Consider the following 18879-nt stretch of genomic DNA (forward strand, 5'->3'; position numbering starts at 1 on the left):
CCGTCTAAGTGTTTTAACCCCTGCATTTGCATTCCGTGTAGAGCTCAACCTCGCCGACGGCACCTACGAGTTGCACCCGGTGCCAGAAGACGGAGCGGTAGCCGAGCTGCCGACCACAGGAGCTGAAGCAGAGCATCCAGAAGATCAGCTTGCCTTCGCCCCGCTCGAAGGCAAGCCCCGGAGTATATCCCAATCTTTCGAAACTTGCGCATGCCTTCCTTTGTATGTATGTGCATTTACGTTATAGGAGTTGTTTGAAACCATAGATGCATGACTTAGTTCCCTTGATCTGAACACTAGCATGATAAGTCCGAGTAGTTGCAGTGCTTAACAGGACTCGGTAAAAGTCGAGTGATTTCCTGTCACTCGCGAGTTATAGGAGTTGTTTGTTCTCCTTCTGGTTACAACTGTAAGGACAATGGACGGGGCAGGGCCTTGTGAACTCTTTTGGTGGTTGGTGGATCACCCCATCTGTCTATATGAAATTTCTTAAGTTCGAAAAGTGTTGGTGTTCGTGATCAAGTGTTTGAAAGTACTAATCTCATACCTAGTATGGGATGGGGAAGCCTAGTACCTGATTGAACTAGGGCGTGGCTTATACCCTTGCTGTCCCTGTAACAAGGTTCTCATGGTGCATCATGTGGGTGCAAGTGCGGTCACAGTACGACAAGAGGTCGGGACTGTGGAGCATTGCATGCCAAGGGAAGTTTGGACCTGACACGTGCCTGGGAATTGATGGGGACGGCCGACACAGGAAGCGACCCTTTGTGGTACGCAGATGTCGTGAGATTAGATCCGCCATGCATGGTTAAGAAACTCGAATCGATTCGTCTGCCTCTCACAGTTTGAGACTGCTTGATCGCTATGCTACACTGAGTAAAGATAAAACATGATGATGATATGAACTTGACGCTTGTTTTATATATATATATATATATATATATATATATATTATTGGAACTATGTTTGCTTAGCATGAGTTGCAAATATAGACTGGTTAATGAACTTAGAACCGGAGCTAAAATATTGAAAGTAAGGACCTACTGTAGTTGCTTTTGGCAAAACAAACCCCTCAGCCAAAGAGCCTTGCATGTTTAGAAGTTGGTGGAGTAGTTTTCCCACCGGTCGGTTGAGTCTTGTTGAGCTTAGTAGCTCAGCCTTGCTTGTGGCATCTCTTTCAGGTGAAGTTGAAGCTCCTGAGTTTGCTGTTGTTGGCACTTGGCCGCCCCAGCTTCCTCCTGGGTGGACGGTCGAGTAGGATCCCTCCTCGGACGGCGAGGAGAGGGATCATTGATGTCCTGATCAGCCTCATCAGGGACATCCGACCCGGCGCTAGCTTCCGCTGTTCTGTTTTTATCTTTTTCCGCTGCTTGAACTCTGTAAGACTTTGGTATTTTCGAACCAGTGTTGAAGAACTTGATGTACTTGTTTAAGTGGATGATCTGTTGTATTCTCTGGAACCACTCACCTTCATGTGAGCTATGCTAACTCGGTCTTGTATAGTGGTTTATCGGATGAAATCCGACGGATTGCCGAGTTAACATGATTAAAGCATAAGATCGCGTGTTAGGCGACTTAGTTGTGCTTTAGCCAAGTTAAGCCGAGGTGTTCCGCCACAGTACGTGAGCCGCGTCCTGGTCCTCGGCAAGAACCACCGAAGGTACATTGCGAAAGCATCGTCATCGTGCACACGGTACTCCTGTACCACCTCGTCTAAAGCGGTCGTCCAAATATCGACCCACTGAACCATCCTCGGAGCCCACTGGACCCTAGGCCCACCACCACCACCACCACCACCACCCTGATGGCTATCCCTAACATAACTCTCGTGCAACGAGTTAGGTAAACTAAAAATTCTTATTGGAAGGAGAATCAAAGGGTGGGGTGTACCTATGAATGACGGACGGGACTGCAAACATAACAGGAAGTGGGGACTACTGGTACAGACCGAACTGCCTCATCGCACGGTGAATCGCGTAGTCCTCGACGTGGATTTTGTATACCAATGGCCTCGTCGTCCTCTAGTACTCCATGTCCTGATGGCATAGCGAAGAAAGGCCACGTGGGGCACGAGACTGCACCTCGTCGATGGTGTAGGGTCTCCACCTCATGTTGGTGTTGACAAGAGCGTCGAACTGACTGATGAAGTCCGAGTACGACTTCTTTGTCTGCACCCCAACCCACGATCCCTACAACAAATAAAGGTGATTGCTAACAACCATAGGAAATGTACATTTTCCATAGGGATTTCATGAATTTATTCCATCATAAACAATAAATTTGGGAAGATCATGAATTCAGAGTGAAATAGTGAAATACAACATAAATAATGATTGATGATAGAATTTATAACATGTTGATTTAGTTGGAAAAATTAAGCATTAGAATTCTTAGTTATTCTGTATTTATTTAAACAATCTCGTATGAAAATTGTAGTTGAAGCACCGTACCTTCCTCAAGCACCACAACGACCCCATCATGGGCCTTTCGATGTCGTCGTGGTCCAAAGGCAGCTCTTGGTAGGGGGACATGTCAATCTGTGGCCGCCCGATCGGGAACCGCTCCTACGACCACAGCTGAAGCAGCAACGGGTAGCCAAGGAATATTGGCTCCACCGAGGCTACCTTGCAACAACCCGTGCAAAGACCCCTGTAGGTGGCCGCCAATACAGCTGAACCCCAGCCGGAACGTCGTCGAGCGGGGCCTCCGCAATGGCCCTCGTGTAAGGAAGTAGGTGCTTAGGCACTGAGTTCCCCTGCGACGTGCACAACATGATCCACTCAAATAGCCAGAGCAGGAACGCCTCCAAGTGTCGCGCTACTGTGATGTCGTCGGCGTCGTCTCTCATGTATATGGCCTACACCAAATAAAAATAATTAGATGAGAAATTAACAATAGTTAGACAAAATAATTTGGACACTCAGGTAACTAAGTACTCACACTGAATTGCAACAGCCACACCTTCGTGGGCCCGTGTGTCGAGCTGAAGGTCACATATGGCGGAGCACCAACTTTGTGCTGAACATCGGCAAACCGACCCAACAGCTCGTCACGCCAGGTAGGTGGGAGGTCGACTGCGGCAACGGCACACCCAGCACAAGGAAGGCCAAGTAGCAGCGAAATGTCCTCAAGTGTGGGGCCCATCTCACCCACTAGGAGGTGGAACATGTGCGTCTCCAGCCGCCACCGGTCCAGCAGAGCTGCTAGTAGTGACATGTCGAAGTGGAACCATGTAGACTTCTCCTCGGGCCGCGCAGCGGCGTCAACCATGTCCCCCTCAACCAACCTGGCTAGAGGGAGAAGGCCCGCAGCGCGTAACCTGTACCATGCATAAAATTAATTAGTTCAAACAACATAATGTTACAACTTACCATATAAATTTAACTCAGTACGACGTACCTCAGAATCCAACGGGCGTCGATCGGCATCATCGAAAACAGGTTACATGCTCGAAACATGCCCAGCCTCAAACCCCGAACGGCTGACATGAACGACTTGTGAAGGCCGTCCAAGGTAGGGTCGAGCAACTCAGGGGTCTGGTACCCCTCTGGAATTGGCTGCGCCATACCTACAACACAAAACAAATAAAGTGCGTGCCTAAAATAATAATGACTTGAAAATGTAAATGAAATAAAACAAATTGCAAACGAGATATTGTAAATAAAGTACGCCACGATATGCAAATTTTACATGGTCATAGTACTACAACTTATGTTACATATTACATGATATTTCGGAAGGTTTGCCTGAATTATAAGTACACAAACATGTATCACAACTACTTGACAAACTTAAGATACAACTAGTTCATAAACATACAACACATGAGTTACAACTTGAAAAAACTTCACAAACTTAAAATACAACGAGTTCAGAAACATACAACACATGAGTCACAACTTGAAACGACTTCACAAACTTAAAACACAATAAGTTCAGAAACATACAACACATGAATCACAGAATCCCGTCATTATTGCTACGTGCACGATGACTCCCACCATGCGCTGCAGCAATTCTGTCACCGTTTGATGGACCAGCTTGACTACTCGCACTTCCATATGTCGTTGCAGGGCAGTTCTTGTAGGTGTGACCTGCTTCATGGCACTTGGAGCAGAGATGGACATCAGGACCAGCTTCAGATTGATCCATGTCATTTCTGATATGTCTATTCTTGCATTGCCCGACCCCTTGGGGAATATTTCTGGATCAGGGTCAGGAATGTAGCGCATGGCATTACCAGGATTGTTTATGAAGTCTCCTAGTAAACGATATCCAAAAATCTCGTTCCTCGAAGTGTGCCATATGGTTTCCTTTAGGAAGTAGTGCAACACGAATCGACAAGGCTGAAGCCTCGATGCATGCAGCAATGACATGGGTGCAAGGCCTGTGCAGCAACCTTGGCTTGTGGCAAGAGCAAACACACCCTTCATTGCTGATGATGCACTCCTGTGTGTGCTTCTCGCGCCTCCCACCCATTCGAGATTTGTCCCTGCAAACAACCTTGAACCAGCATTCCATGGCTCCCACTTCATTCACACAATGCAAATGAGCCTTCTTAATCGCCTCCTCCATGTACTGTGTCATCTTGTACCCATATATTCTGTGATTGTCGTGCATTGAATTATCAGCCAACTGGTACCTTTCCTTGAAGTACTTCATGGTGCAGTACAGGAAGAATTCCATGATACCAACAAGCCGCAGTCCCCGAAGACCGCGCAGGACCCAGTTGTAAACCTCAGTCAGGTTTGTAGTTATTATACCCCACCGAGCACCTCCCTCATAAAAGAGTAATTCCCACTTTTCCTTCGGCTCATGCTCAATCCACTGTGAGAAGCTCTTGATGGATCTTCCCCGTCTTCGCCTGACACTTGGAACATCGAGCACGATGTTCTCCAGAGACACAGGGTGGTCGGCCTTGCTGTTGACCGGCCTCTTGGCTAGTTCTTTGCATTGTTTCTTTGTAAGGTCGTCAAGTTTTTTCCACAGAAAGTTGAATTTCCTCTCTTAATTCTGGCTGCATACACACTTGAGCAATGTCATAATCATCTTGTTCTTGAATTGCTTATGAAGGTTTGCACCCATATACCTCATGCACCACCTACTCTTCAAGTCCGACCATATCGTCACCCTGAAACGCTCCTCACTTCCATTCTATAGGTCTTCGATTACTTGTAGAATGCCTTTGTGCCGATCATGAATGAGACAAACCTCCTCCACGTCCTTCACAATCATGTTCTTCACCCTCTCCAGGAACCAATACCCGCTATCTCCAGACTCCTCCACAAGTGCGATCACAAGCGGCAACACCTGATTGTTGCCGTCGGACCCAATAGCTGTCAATGTTGTTCCTTTATACCTTCCAGTTAAAAATGTGCCATCAATGCAAATGACTAGTCGACACGCTGGAAAGCCTCAATGCAAGAACCCAACACTAGGAATGACCGTTGCATGACCAGTTTTGCCTGGAAACTGAGCACGTGGATAGGTTTTCACGTCGTAGAAGCTTCCTGGGTTCCTCTAGCGTATGGTACGCAACAAGACAGGGAGGTTGTCATAAGATGCTTCGAACGTACCCCACTTCATCTCCAGCGCCTTCTGTTTCGCTCGGTAAACTTTGTTGTAGCTAATATTATACTTGAACTTCTCTATGGCACAAACAATGGACTTGGGCTCGAAGCTAGGATTCTGCACTATCTGAGGATACATGTATTGAGCAACAAAATCAGCAGTGAGATTACAGTGTGTTTCTTCCAATTCATCCAGCAAGCATTAATGCTCAACCACTATAGTCACCTCCTAGTAATCCTTCCATTTTCCCTTGTATGCATGCACCCTGAACAGACAATCATTTCTCACACAGCGGACATTATACACCGTCGGGTTGCTCTTCTCCACCCTGAATTGATGCTACAAAGATAAAGTGGACCATTTCTTCACAGCTGCCTTCACCTCATCCCCACTTAGGTACAAAGCACCCACGCATACCTCATTCTCCCTGTACTCCCAAGGGATATTTTCTCCTATATTGACCTGTAGAGTGGAATGGTCATAATTTGACCAGTTCTGCGGGACATGGTAAGCATCTTCCTCATCGGACGAGTCATCATCCATGGCACCATTGGCCTCCTCTCCTTCCCTCTCCACCTGCTCAACTAACTCAGCAATTTCTTCTCCCTCATCAGCCTCCCCATTTGGCTCATGAGCTGCAGCATCATCCTCTGCATCTCCCCCTTCTTCTCCATCATTATCAAGTTCTTCGTTTGCCCCCTCAGTACTCTCCACATCTTCCTCCGCTCCAACTTCAGCACCTCCCACTTCTTCTTCCACCTGACTGCTAGACCCAGCCTTCGTGAACAGTTGAATATACCATATGATCGGTAAACCCTACCTCGTGCAGCCCTTTACATAAGCCCGGTAGCTCAGGGTTCCTTTAAGTGGGAGCAGCTCCCAAAATTTTATGTCAGGCTGTCTCTTCACTACAACCTTCACAGACACATCCACTTGATCTCTATCAACACCGAAATTCTTACAAAGCTACCTACATATACCTCCAAGTCTTCTCTCTTGCTCGTGGTAAGTACTTGTAGAAATACAAAAATCCACTCAAATCTATCCCTTCTGGACCATATCTAACCTCCCCCCGGACTATAGAACACTTGAAAATATAAACTATCCGACATGCCTGCCAAAATACATGAAACGAGTAGTCCAAATTACTACAATAACTTATGCCAAAATACATGAAACGAGCAGTCCAAATTACTACAATAACTTAAATCAGTTAACTAGAACGACGCCTTCATTTCAACCACACTAACAACTATTTAAGACTAAACGAACCTTACGAACTAAATTTATCATAGGCATCTACCCGGGACAATATACACGACAAGCATAAAGGTTCTCATTAAATCTAATAATTCCAACTACCCCTATAACAACTACATTATCAATACCTAAACAACATGTGACCCTAGCAATGCAAATAATATTCATATAAATTTAATGTACATAAATAAATAAAATTTACTGTGAACAAAATACCTAAGCTAAATCCACTATACTAACTAAGCTACATTTTCCTATGTCTAAAATCGGCTAGATTTTTCTAAGTCTCAAATCCACTAAACTAACTACTAGATCTATGTACTACTACATCCATCCACTACACTATCTATGCTAACTAAACTACGAGATTTAAAAAAATACATAAAATAAAACGACGACCGAAACTCCAATCCCTTCCCCTCCCTCCCTCCCTTCCTCCCCCTCCTCCTCCTCCTCCTCCTCCTCCTCCTCTCCTCTCCTCTCCTTTCCCTACCTTCCAAAGTCTCCCTCCCTCCCTTTGCTGACTTCGCTCCTTTTGCTGGCGCGTGGGTGGGAGCGGCCGCACGCCATTTATAGAGAGGAGGAGGCCCTGCCAGATGAGCTGGCGGTAAGGAGTGCTTTCTGCCGTTTCAATTGGCGGAGCTCCCTTACTGCCGGATGAAATGGCAACAGTTCCTCGAAATCGGCGCAATTCGAACCCGTGGGTGGCCCGCTGGATGGGGGACAGTAAGGGTCTTATTGCCATTTCACCCGGCGGTAACGACCCTTACCGCCGTTTCATTCGGCGATAAGCGCCTTCCACCGTTTGGTGCAGCGGCATACATCCAATTTTGCAAATTTTTGGTTCGACTATTTATTTCTGCAAAATTGTAAAAAAATATATAAAAATAAAAAAAATTCTCAGAGTTCACTGCCAGCAAGCAGCAGCCCTCAAATCTTTTTGGTATTATTTTTCGAGCATATTCAATTGCCAATTTCGATCAAAAAGCGAGTCCAAGCCGAGAAGAAACAGCAGGAACGCATCCAATGATCCACAACTTCTGCATCAGTGGTCACGAGCTTGATCCCGAGCACAACCATGTCCCCAACTCCCCGTCGCTTTCGTGCTTGGTCCGAGAAGGGAGCTGGATAGGAGGCCCCGAGCGCTCGACTGCTCGTCACGGCAGCTCAGCTCCATCAACCGTCGGGGTGATACCGTGAGAGAGGATGTGAGTTGGACTATGAGTGTGGAAGAGGAGCAAAAATATCACTGCTTTAGTGCTCCATGGCAGAAAGCATAGGATATGAACGACCATGAGATCTGTGGTGACTTTTGAACCGCTAGTGAAATCTAGTTTGCGGGTCATGGACCCCACATGGAGGAGGGTCCCTATATATAAAATAAAACATATTTTTTACCTTTGTATGTTATCCATTCCTCCCTTCCAAACACCTATATTTCTATTTTTCCTATATTTTTCAATCATTACATTCATGTAGTTTTCCGATTGCTCTTTTTTTTTCCTTTAAGACATCATGCAAAAACTATAACATTAATCATGAGGACAAAATGCCATAGTTAATCATGGGGTGGAATATGCCTATCCGAATTTTTTTATTTGAATCATCAACTCAGCAAGGGTGTTCTTATTTTCCCAAATTTATTTTACAAGCAATGATGAAAATTTTATGACACATTTGTTCTCGCCATAGATCTATGACGTTTCTAGTTGAAAACGTTATAAAGTTTCACATCCGAGTAAATTTAGTGACCAAGTTATGGAACGTCATAAAAGTTGCCACTTTAGCCAAAAAGAAATCGTCACTCGCTGTTTCATGGTGATTTTGTGATGATATAAACATTGTGAAAACGTCATAAACCAACAAGGGTCCCACATGTAACTTTAAGCTCATAAATAGGACGGTAAAATAAAATGAAAAACATGCTCCTCCTGTGGGTCGAACCTGTTACTGGTCGAATGTGAATTCATTATGCAACCGGATCCCACATATAAATTTCAGGTGAGTTGGTGGCAGAAGTTTTAGTAAGTTTTAGTAAGTTATGTTAGTCTGAGATGAAAAAGGGAAGGAGAATTAAAAGGAATGAGTGTCCATAGCAAGGCTCGAACCTGTGACCTCTTGATTCTGTTGAGACAACACTACCAATGAGACATAAACTATGTATGTTTTTAAACTATGTATGTTTTTTAGGTAGGATAAATTTTATATATCTTGCTTCTAATAAGTATGGTCCACATGCAAGTTGCAGGCCCAAGCATCGACTAGATAGTTCTCATTTCTCAACACGGCATACACTACTGCAAGAGACTCGCCGGCACCATGCTCCTGTTGGTTGTGCCAAAGACTAGAGCTAGCGTCGGTGCGCAGATATGCAATGACCAGCGGCATGAATGGCGGTGACAGGAGAAGGAGAAGGTACGGTCAGGTCAGTCCCCTAGTATGTGCTGCTATTTTCCCCTATCGTTCTAGCTGGGAAGGAGATTCTGGATTTGGGGATCTGGATTGAAGAGACTAGATTCCAATTTTGTCATACCTTTATATTTGTATTCCGATTGGTGTTACAAGTTGATAGGCTATAGTTTTATGAAGTGCAAAGGTAAACATTGATTTCAAGCTAAACATTAAAACATATTCATAAACAGCCTACAGCATTTAAACAGCCTGCAACATTTAAGTTTTGCGTGGAGTTATAATCAAACATATCTTGCATTAAAACTATAACATTCTTAGTGCAAGTTTCATTAGGTTTCATAGGACTTGGTAACTGTGCCAGGTAGGTTTCATGAGGATGAAACTCCCTCTGTAGGTCGTCAAGTCAGCAAAATTGCTAATGTGTCATGATTTAACGCCCATAAAATCCTCCATGATATTCCACTGAGACTGACCTAATAGTAGTAGAGATAATGAATACAAGTGTACAACGCAAAGACTATCAGTTTTCACTTGATTGTTTTTTTTATGGAATTCCCTATTCTATTCACTTAATTGGTTTGAGCCCAACATGTAATGGTCTTAATGTTCTTTGTGAGTTTCTTTGCTTGAAATTACCAACAGACATGACATGATATGTTGATGTGTGTTATACCTGGTCACAAACCAAGATGCTGTGGAGGCTGTGGAGTGAGCCTCAAATAGAATCAGTGTTCGCCTACACGGCCATTTAACCCGTTTACACGCTACACAGTATCTATTTAATCACCCGTTTAACCTAAACTAGCCTGTTTAGACCCAGGGTAACATTGAATAGAATACTGGTGCAGCTCAGTCGCTCGACTCACGGACGAATATTCTGGACTAATCGACTTCTTTTGTAACCTGGTACACTATTTTTCATGTTATGTAGGATCGTTTTTAAGGGATAACAGCGTCACCAGTCGAGCATTGTAACCTCTGATGACAGCAACAATTTATTTTCGCATTAACGTATACGGATATGATCCGGTATAGCCTTTCAAAGTTGTTGCACGACTGAGAAATCTGATGCAAGTACATAAAAATGGCTTGAGATAGAACATCCAGTGAGAATAGACAGATCTGAACTTAAATAGTCGACAATGCTGTACTACTAGCGATTTCCACAGCGTCACTGTTTGCAACAATCACTGATTACATTGACGAGAAAAGGGGAAATTTCACCACATAATAAATGTGTCACAAACAGCTGCTGGTCTGGATTACTTTTCCAGATAACAAAGACGTTGCATCAAAATAATCTTAGGGTCAGGACAGAACTGTGAAACTTAACGCTATCAATAATCTGTTGCATATGAAAACACTCAGCAGTCAGAGTCCAAAAAACTTCCCCTTACGAGCATCCCCAGACCACTCCAGGTCCAAATAAACTAATCCACAAAATGTGACAATTCAAGATACTTTGTAAACCAGCCCTAAACAAATAGCCAATGCAACTGCTAAGACCAAGGCCCTTCTGTAACAATCATCATCAGACAAACATAATCACGTCCCAAGAATTAACCTCAAGAAACAAGGCTGGTGTTGGAGCAACCACCATCAACATTGGCCCATAGCTTAAGTCAGACAAACTACCACAATCTTCATAAACACAAAGCAAATCCTCTATTCTAACAAAGAACCAACACATACAATCATCAAGCTTAATGATAAGACTAAAAAGACAACCAGCTCATGAGCATAAACTAAACTAATGGCTATCTTTGACTCACCGAATTGTCTATCTATCAAAGCGCATACGCAGTCTTAAGTATGCTTAAATTCCAAACACTAAAATAGTGGCTTTAAGTTCTACAAGTTGATCTAAAAGTAGTCCACCAGACTGAGCATATTGAACTTCAATAAGCCTTTCTAGATGCAGAAAATATCTCTTGAGCGCACATCTAGAATTGATCTTCTGCAAGCTTCTCTAGCAAACACAGCAGCACCTGATGCTTTTCTATCTTCCATATGGATGGTAACGACCAGCAGCACCACTGCCACCGGTGCTACCATAGCCTGTCCTAGCACCGTAGAGTCCACCTGTGCCATACCCAGCACCAGAACCAGCACTAGCACCTGAAGAATCATAACTAGGCCCATAGCTAGAACCACCATAACCCTCAGGATCACGCCCATATGCACCAGCTAATCCACCAGCATAACTGCCACCACCATAAGCACCAAAGCTTCCTCCATAAGTGCTACCAAAGCGACTAGAATAGAGTGAGGATTCTCCCCGGTATGCTCCTAATGCTCCACCATAAGCACCATAGCCACTACCATAGTCACCAGGACCATAAACACTACTGTATCCACCAGGCCTAGCACCAAAACTTCCAGGTGATCTATAGGGGCCAAAACTACCACCATAGTTATAAGAGCTGCCAAATCCATCATAACTTTCCGCATATGGACGGCCCCTAGGTTCGCTATCAAGTGAACGAGGTGGTGGGTTAGAGGGTTTCTTTGGTTCTGCCTTCTTGATCTCCACCTACAGCAAAGCAAGAAAGTCAACCTATATTCCCTTTCAAATCTGTTTACTTCCAAGAACGGAGTGCTAATAACCTGCCACTCATATCAGAGTGCAACTAAAGCAACTGAAACAAAAGAAGCAACAGGATGTGCTCTCTTAGAATTAACAAGAGAGCCACAATTTATTACTGTGTGCAAGCCCAGCTGTACGAAACTAGATTTACAAAGTTCAGAAAGCACTACGCGAAATCTCACCTGAGAACCATTTAGATCAATCATATTGCCTTTCTTAGCTAATAACTCATCTACAGTTTTTTCTGCATCAAAGACTATAAAACCAAATCCACGTGACCGGTTGGTTGCATGGTCACGGATGATTTCATGCTCCACCACCTTTCCAAACTTTGAAAAGAACTCCTTGAATTCATCTGTCAAACCAATTTACGTTGACAATTTCAGCTTACTATCCAAAATATTAGATCTAGTTAGCTACTATGCAGCCAGTAACACAAACAATACCTTCTTTTAGAGCAGTGGGTAATCCACCAACAAAAATCTTCTTTGTCTTGAAATCTTTCAAGGGGGCAGCACCCTTAGGAATAGTTCTTTTAATTTCAACCTGGATTTTAACAGTGAATGAGAATTCAAACTACACACGAAAGTGCCTGTTATGTTTACTTTTTTTTTAGCATACACTTTCATGAAACATGGTGTATGGAGAGAATCAAGATAGAGATATAAACCAAAGACACAACCAAAATGTTTACCGGCTTTCCATTGATAACATGCTCATCTTCAATCACTCTGTCAACAACAGCAGGATCTGCAAAGGTAATAAATCCAAAGCCTCTAGGCTTTTGAGTGTAGCGGTCCTTCATTATGACGGCATCAGTTATATCACCATACTTCCCAAAATGCTCTTTGAATGTACCTGCAAGTTAAGAAGTAAAGAAGTTAGCTGCAAGTTGAAGGTCCGAGAACAAAACCTGCAACTAAGGGCAACCTTAACACCTTCCATGATGATTAGTAACTTTACACTTCAAGTCACAGACATAAAATAGAAAAAAAGATTCCAGTACTACAGCTCCAAAACACCTAGTAAGCTAGTTTATTAAACTTAAATGTGAAAGCCCCAATTGATCAGCTCAAAGTACATACAAAACGTAGCTTCTAAAAAGCCATGTATCATAATATGCCAGAAGAAACATGCAAGTACTTGTTTTGACACTGAATGTTTTTTGTACTTTGCTTAAAAACATAAAGCGTAGACACTAATAATGTAAACAAACTGTCTTTCTCCATAATTTAAGAGATGCCAAGTTAACAGAAAATACTAGTAGGAAAAGGGCTAAAATTACTTGACACCATAAAGTTACAGGCACAGCTTGCCAGGGCGTTCCATAAGAAAATTGTAGTGCTGTAGAGCAAAATAATAACCATGTATTTATATCACATTGACTTAGACAGGATTAGTTCATCCCCAACCTGAACAGTGTCATGAGCTCAAGAGAAAATCAAGTAATCAACACAAGAAATAACTACCACGTTACCAAATCCTACAAACAAGAAATTCAAGGAGTATCTCCTCGCCCCAACTAAACATGTCAACAAGAACTCAATTCAGTGATCCCGGAATTAAATTAGACACGCTTCCTTAGTGCAAGGACAGCCATATACCTTAATACCTACACGACACACAAAATTCGCTAATCAATTAATATCCGCTGGATCAACTAGACCGCCGCGCCCATAACAACATAAACGCCAATACAAGCAACTAGCTACCAGATCTGAGTTAACACGAACAAACCCTAGCTAATTCAAGGTAAAGACGCCAGAACGAACAACGGGATACACGAAAAGGCAAAGCAGGAGCGGATCCGCACGTACCCATGCTGGTGTCCTTGGAGAGTCCCCCGATAAAGATTTTGCTGCATGAAGCCAAAAAAGAAAATCACAAAATTCAGCGAAAACCGTTCCCGCGGCGCAAAAAGGAATCGGATGGGCGTAAGGCAGAGGAGAGGACTCACGCGGGGCTGGCGCCATCGAACTCCTTCGTCTTGCCGGCCATGTCGGGCGAGATCGGGGCCGGATTAGGGTTGGGGCTTCGCGTGCGGGAGGAGACGGGTGCCGTCGACTTCGGAAGAGGGGGAAGACGCGTCCGTGCGATACTGGGATCTAGCTATTTTTATCTTTGCGTGGGTGCTTGGGTGGGATCCGGAAGCCTCCACCGTGGGTTCAGACGTGGGGTCGTTTCCGTTGGATCGGGGGAGGACGTAGAGCGCGGTTACTGGTGACCGTTGGATCGGAGGAAGCTCGCGTCGGACGGTGCAGGGAGTCCTTGTGGTTTACCGGCAGCAGCTCCAAGGCTGTAAAAAAATTAAGCCATTCTCCAATGCTCCCACCTTAGGGTGCGTTTGGTCTTGGGACCATGTGAGTTGGGCTGGAGCTAACCTACTTTTCTGGATTGGAGTCGACCTATCTTTTGTTTGGACTAGCAAGATGCCCGTGCGTTGCTACAGTAAAACGACGTTGCTTAGCACGCGATGTTTTTTATCGTGTTGTGTAGCGCACCACATTTTTTTATCATCTTGTCGTGAAGCCAGTGCAATTAGTAATATTGTCAATTTATACTTAGTTATGTAGAATCATATAAAAAACCAAATGAGACACAAAGGATGCAATCTGTTATGTAGAATCATATAAAAAACCAAATGAGACCCAAAGGATGCAATCTGTGAACCATGTTGGGACAGATGCTAGCTATGGATGGATGGGCTAAAAAAAATCAATGCGAACACGTTTAGCCAGGCATGGGTTGGTCTAAAAAAAATCAATCAGAACACGTTTAGCCAGGCATGGGCTGTGGTGTGGCTAAATCCTTGCTACAGCAGCACATTTAGATACCGTGTGAGTTCCAAGAAACTCTAGTGGGTTAAGGTTTATTATTAGTAAAAATGGTTAAAAAAATCTTGAGTGTGTTCTTTATTTTCTGAAACGATTAAGACCAGTGTTTCTATCCTCAAGTACTCTTCAAAAATGGACTGAACAAACTCATATGGTGTAATCACACATTTCATGGATTTGATACATAAGTAGCACATGGAGAAAGTCATATAAGTCATTGCTAACACCAGTCTCATCCTCACGAGTATCACGATCATCAAAGTTGTAGCTAAAGCCAGTTCTAGTGGGTTGATCAACAAATATGATATTGGAGATCTGCAGAAATCAAGTCATATCAGAAACCGAGGAAGAGGACGAAATAGCTAGGTCTTAACATCTTCTTCAAACTTAGTTCCATCAAAAAATTGTAACATTCAGTTTCAGACTTTTTTTTTCTCTAGAACACCTCAGTTTCAGACTTTGGGTGTTACGTGATTAGACTGATTTCCCCTAACCTAACAGGGATCATAACATGGGTATGATATCATTATTTACCGTGTCCCAACCGAACTTATTCCAAGCAAGCGACATGTTATTTTGTAATGGTGAAGGGCCCGTTCTCGTAGAAGACGGCCAACTCACTACTGCAACCAGGCCCTCCCCTGAGCCAGATCAACACTGGGTCCTCCTTCTTTCCTCTCGATTCGAAGAAGAAGTAGAACATCCTGCAGCACCAATCACAAGCACACAAACGCTCAATTGTTTGAATTGCGAAGTTTTCTCGTAGATATAATTCATATAAGGCTTATTCTTTACATCAACTACAAGCAAAGCTAGGACATGGAAAGGGGCAAGGTCGTATCTTTCCACTGCTAGTCAGCTAGTATTTCAGATGGCGAAACTGTTTTCCTATGAAGAACTGTTACAAATCTTGGCACATTTAATTCCATAGAAATCAATGCAGAATTCCCAACCAAAGATCAAAGCATCAGTAGCCAAGAGCGCATTGGACTGCCGTTACTAATTAAGTTGGAGATTTAAATTTCATAGGGGAAAAAAGCAAATTCCCACCAAAAGATCAAAGCTTTAGAACCTAAGAGCACGGGATTCTACTAATCTCTCACAGCAAAGAGGCAATGAGGCCTTGCTCACCTGGCGTCGTGCATGTGTGGCAGGCGGAAGGAACCGGCGTGGTGGCCGAGGTCCTGGACCCCGTCGGGCACGCCGGGAAGCCTCACCCACCGCTCCAGGAGTTCCCCAGGCGCGCTCGCTCCCCGCCGCCAGGCTCCCCCGCTCCGCCCCTCCCTTCTTTCCGCTGCCCCTCCCTGCTCTCCACCACCGCAGCCCGCTCCCGCCAGATCCAGATCCGACGCGGGGCGCGGCTCAGAGGGAGGGGGCCACGGCGCTGCACAGGTCGAGCGTGGGCTGCTGCGACCCCGGCGGCGTGGTCAAGCTGGGGTATGGGGCCACCGGCCCCGGCACGGCGGGTGGGCTGGCGCTGGACCTCAGCTGACAACGTGGACTCAGACGAGTCGACCTCGCTGCCGTCCACCCAGCGCGAGCCCCCCGAGCGCGTCGGTGTCAGGAACCGCACCGTCGGCGGCTCCTCCTGGATCCCGCCGTCGTCCATCGCGCCCTCCTCCTCCTCCTCCGGTGGCCGCTAACGAGTTCGCGGGTGGCGGGGGCGCGGATCCGATAGAGGCGGACGGAGGGGTGACTGATTTGGCGAGCGAGCGAGCGATGCGTGGCAGAAGCGTTGTTTCGGTTTAACCCCCTCCCTTCCCTCCTTTTTTCCACCCGAGCCCCTCATCTGTTTAGCATTTGGACTGCGGGTTGATTTCACGAAATGTCAGGGTTTTTTTTGAAAAATAGCCCGACGGACGAAAAATCCAGGCAGAAACGTTACTTGCTTTAATAATAGGTAAAGATGAGAGGGGTGAAGAGGGATGCGTTGGACCCAGTCCTGTATTTGGTTGAGAAGGTTGAGAGGGTTAGGATGGATTTCCTTTTAACACCGTTAGTCGTGGACCCACCTGTCAGCTGCGGGGCCTACTTGCCATCCCCTCCCTCTATCTCCCTTTCCTCCTTCCCCTCTTCTACCTCGCGTCTCCTCTCTCTTGGCTTCTCCCCGCCTCGTCTCCTCCCGCCCCGGCTCCTCCCGGCCTGGCGGTGCTCCTCCCCACCCCGGCTCCTCTCGGCGCCGCTCCTCCTTGCCCCGGCTCCTCCCGACACCGCTCCTCCCCACCTCGTCTCCTCCCCGGCCCGGCGCCACTCCTCCCCGACCCGACGTCGCTCCTCCCCGCCTCGTCTCCTCCCCGGCCCGGCGCCGCTTCTCCCTGGCTACCCCCGCCCCCGGCTTCTCCCCGGCCGCTGGCAGCCGCCACCTCCCTCCGCGCGCCGCCCATCCCTCCCTTCTACCTCTGCGCGCCGCCCCTGCCGACCTCCGCTCCCCGCCGACGGCTCCTGATGCGGACACCACGAGTACATCTACACCAGCAGCACCTCAGGCGCCTCCAGTTGCTCCTCCACCTCAGGCGCCTACAGTTGCTCATCCAGTTGGGCCAATCACTCGAGCCCGTGCGAGAGAATTAAACTTCATCATGCTGTTAAGGAACGAAGGCCCATCGGAATAAGAAGATGGCCCAACAGGGCAGCCCATGTGGGGCGCCTAGGGTTGGGCGCCGTGACCCCTTCGGACTCCAGGGGCTGCGCCCCCTTTATTTATTCCGAGTCCTTTTTGTTTACGACTTGAGTTTTGTTTTACATCTAGCTTTAGCTACTCTTGAACACGCGCAAATACGCGCTGTCCTTGTGTGATTCAGAACTCCACCTTCGAGTGATATTTAGATTGCTCGCCTCTTTTTCTTGTTCGTTCTTCGATTGCGGACAGGAATTGATCTTCGTGATCAGGCTGATCTCGCACCGGCGAGGTTGGTAACCATCGGGAGTTGGTTCAGCGATTGCATTGGCGCTTCGGGTTCGCTCGTCGTAGTCGGATCGTGAGGGTCTACTTCCACCAAGTCAAATTTATCTCCACTCACCGAAAGATCGGGCACTCCGACTCTATCAGCTCCTCCCCGCTCGGCGACACCGGCTCCTCCCTACGTACCGGCGGCAATCAAGGGAGGCGCGCGGGCGATCACAAACGGAGCCGAGGGAGGCGCGTGGGCGAGCGCCAGACGGAGCGCACGGCAGCCGTCTGGGTCCGCACGGTCCCTTCTTTTTTGAGGGATCACTCCAACCCGGATCAAGGGAGAATATTCCCACCTGGGTTGGACCCAACCTAGATGGAAATCCAACCAAACAGGGGTCAAAGTGGGTCGGCTCCAACCCAACCCACTTCGACCCCAGAACCAAACACTACCTTAATGCCCCGTTTGGAACCTAGTTTTTTCATAGAAATTTCATAGGAAGATCATTCCCAGCATTTGGAATGGAGGACCACATCTGCCCGTTTTAGAGGAAAGGAATTGCTTCCTTCACAAAACACGGGAAATAAACTATCTGCTCTGATCTAAAGTTTTCGCAGGTGCGCGAGGAAAAGGCAATGCTCGCATGCTAGCGGTGTGTGAGAGAGAGGAAGAGTGCAGACGGTTGGATCGATCAGCGAACATTAGAGAAGCCTCATCACCGTCGTCCGCCGAGAACTTGCATCTTCTTGTTCATCCCAGATCAAGCCCTGAGGTGCTGGAGCCTATAACTTGCCCTCGTGGCCTCATCCTCTTTCACGTGCTCCTAATGGGGATTATTGATGAAGAGAAATCAAATCGATTGATTGGTTTGGCGAGAGGCGAGGAAGGGAGTAAAGCACCTAGAGAAGAACGAAGGAGAAGAGATGGACGGGTGAGTGGATAAGGCCAACGGAGAAGAAAGATACAGAGTAATAAACAACCTTGGGTGATGTGGGTCCCTTGTTTTGGTTTCATGAGTGAGCATACTTTTATCTAAACAAAGAATTTAGTTAAAAGGAAAACGCTCATAATTTCTATTCACTTGTTCCAATTCCTCCATTCCAAACACCATCTTATACAAATTTCCTACATTTTTCCAATCTTCTGCTTTGCCCATATGTCCATATCACATTCCTATGTTTTCCCCATTCCTCTATTTTCAATTCCTTCATTCCAAACAAGCTCTAAGTAGCTCATAGAAATATACCTCACCACTTTGCTTACATGGGGAGAGCTATCTCTTGTTCACATGCTAAACTCGAATTCATTATGAGGTCATTTGTGG

At 45.9% G+C, this 18879-nt stretch overlaps 1 protein-coding gene across 1 annotated transcript; it reads right to left on the minus strand.

Moving 5' to 3' along the window:
* Nucleotides 1–10802: 10802 nt before the first annotated feature.
* LOC117859991 (heterogeneous nuclear ribonucleoprotein 1) lies at nt 10803–13947 on the minus strand. Its single transcript, XM_034743199.2, has 6 exons — nt 13788–13947; nt 13648–13688; nt 12525–12688; nt 12277–12376; nt 12013–12185; nt 10803–11776 (listed from the first exon to the last, which is right to left on the minus strand). The coding sequence occupies exons 1-6, from the start codon at nt 13826–13828 to the stop codon at nt 11243–11245; spliced, it is 1053 nt and encodes a 350-aa protein (XP_034599090.1). The 5' UTR covers nt 13829–13947; the 3' UTR covers nt 10803–11242.
* Between the last annotated feature and the right edge of the window lie 4932 nt (nt 13948–18879).

Source organism: Setaria viridis, chromosome 6, assembly GCF_005286985.2.
Source record: "Setaria viridis chromosome 6, Setaria_viridis_v4.0, whole genome shotgun sequence".
NCBI lineage: Eukaryota > Viridiplantae > Streptophyta > Magnoliopsida > Poales > Poaceae > Setaria > Setaria viridis.

What these genes read in the sequence shown, in the direction of transcription:
- LOC117859991 (XM_034743199.2), bottom strand. Translation starts at nt 13,828, where the DNA reads ATGGCCGGCAAGACGAAGGAGTTCGATGGCGCCAGCCCCGC. An exon ending in ATGTTATCAATGGAAAGCCG is followed by an intron (nt 12,377 to 12,524) that starts GTAAACATTTTG and finishes GTTAAAATCCAG; the next exon opens with GTTGAAATTAAAAGAACTAT. An exon ending in TTGATCTAAATGGTTCTCAG is followed by an intron (nt 11,777 to 12,012) that starts GTGAGATTTCGC and finishes GCTTTGCTGTAG; the next exon opens with GTGGAGATCAAGAAGGCAGA.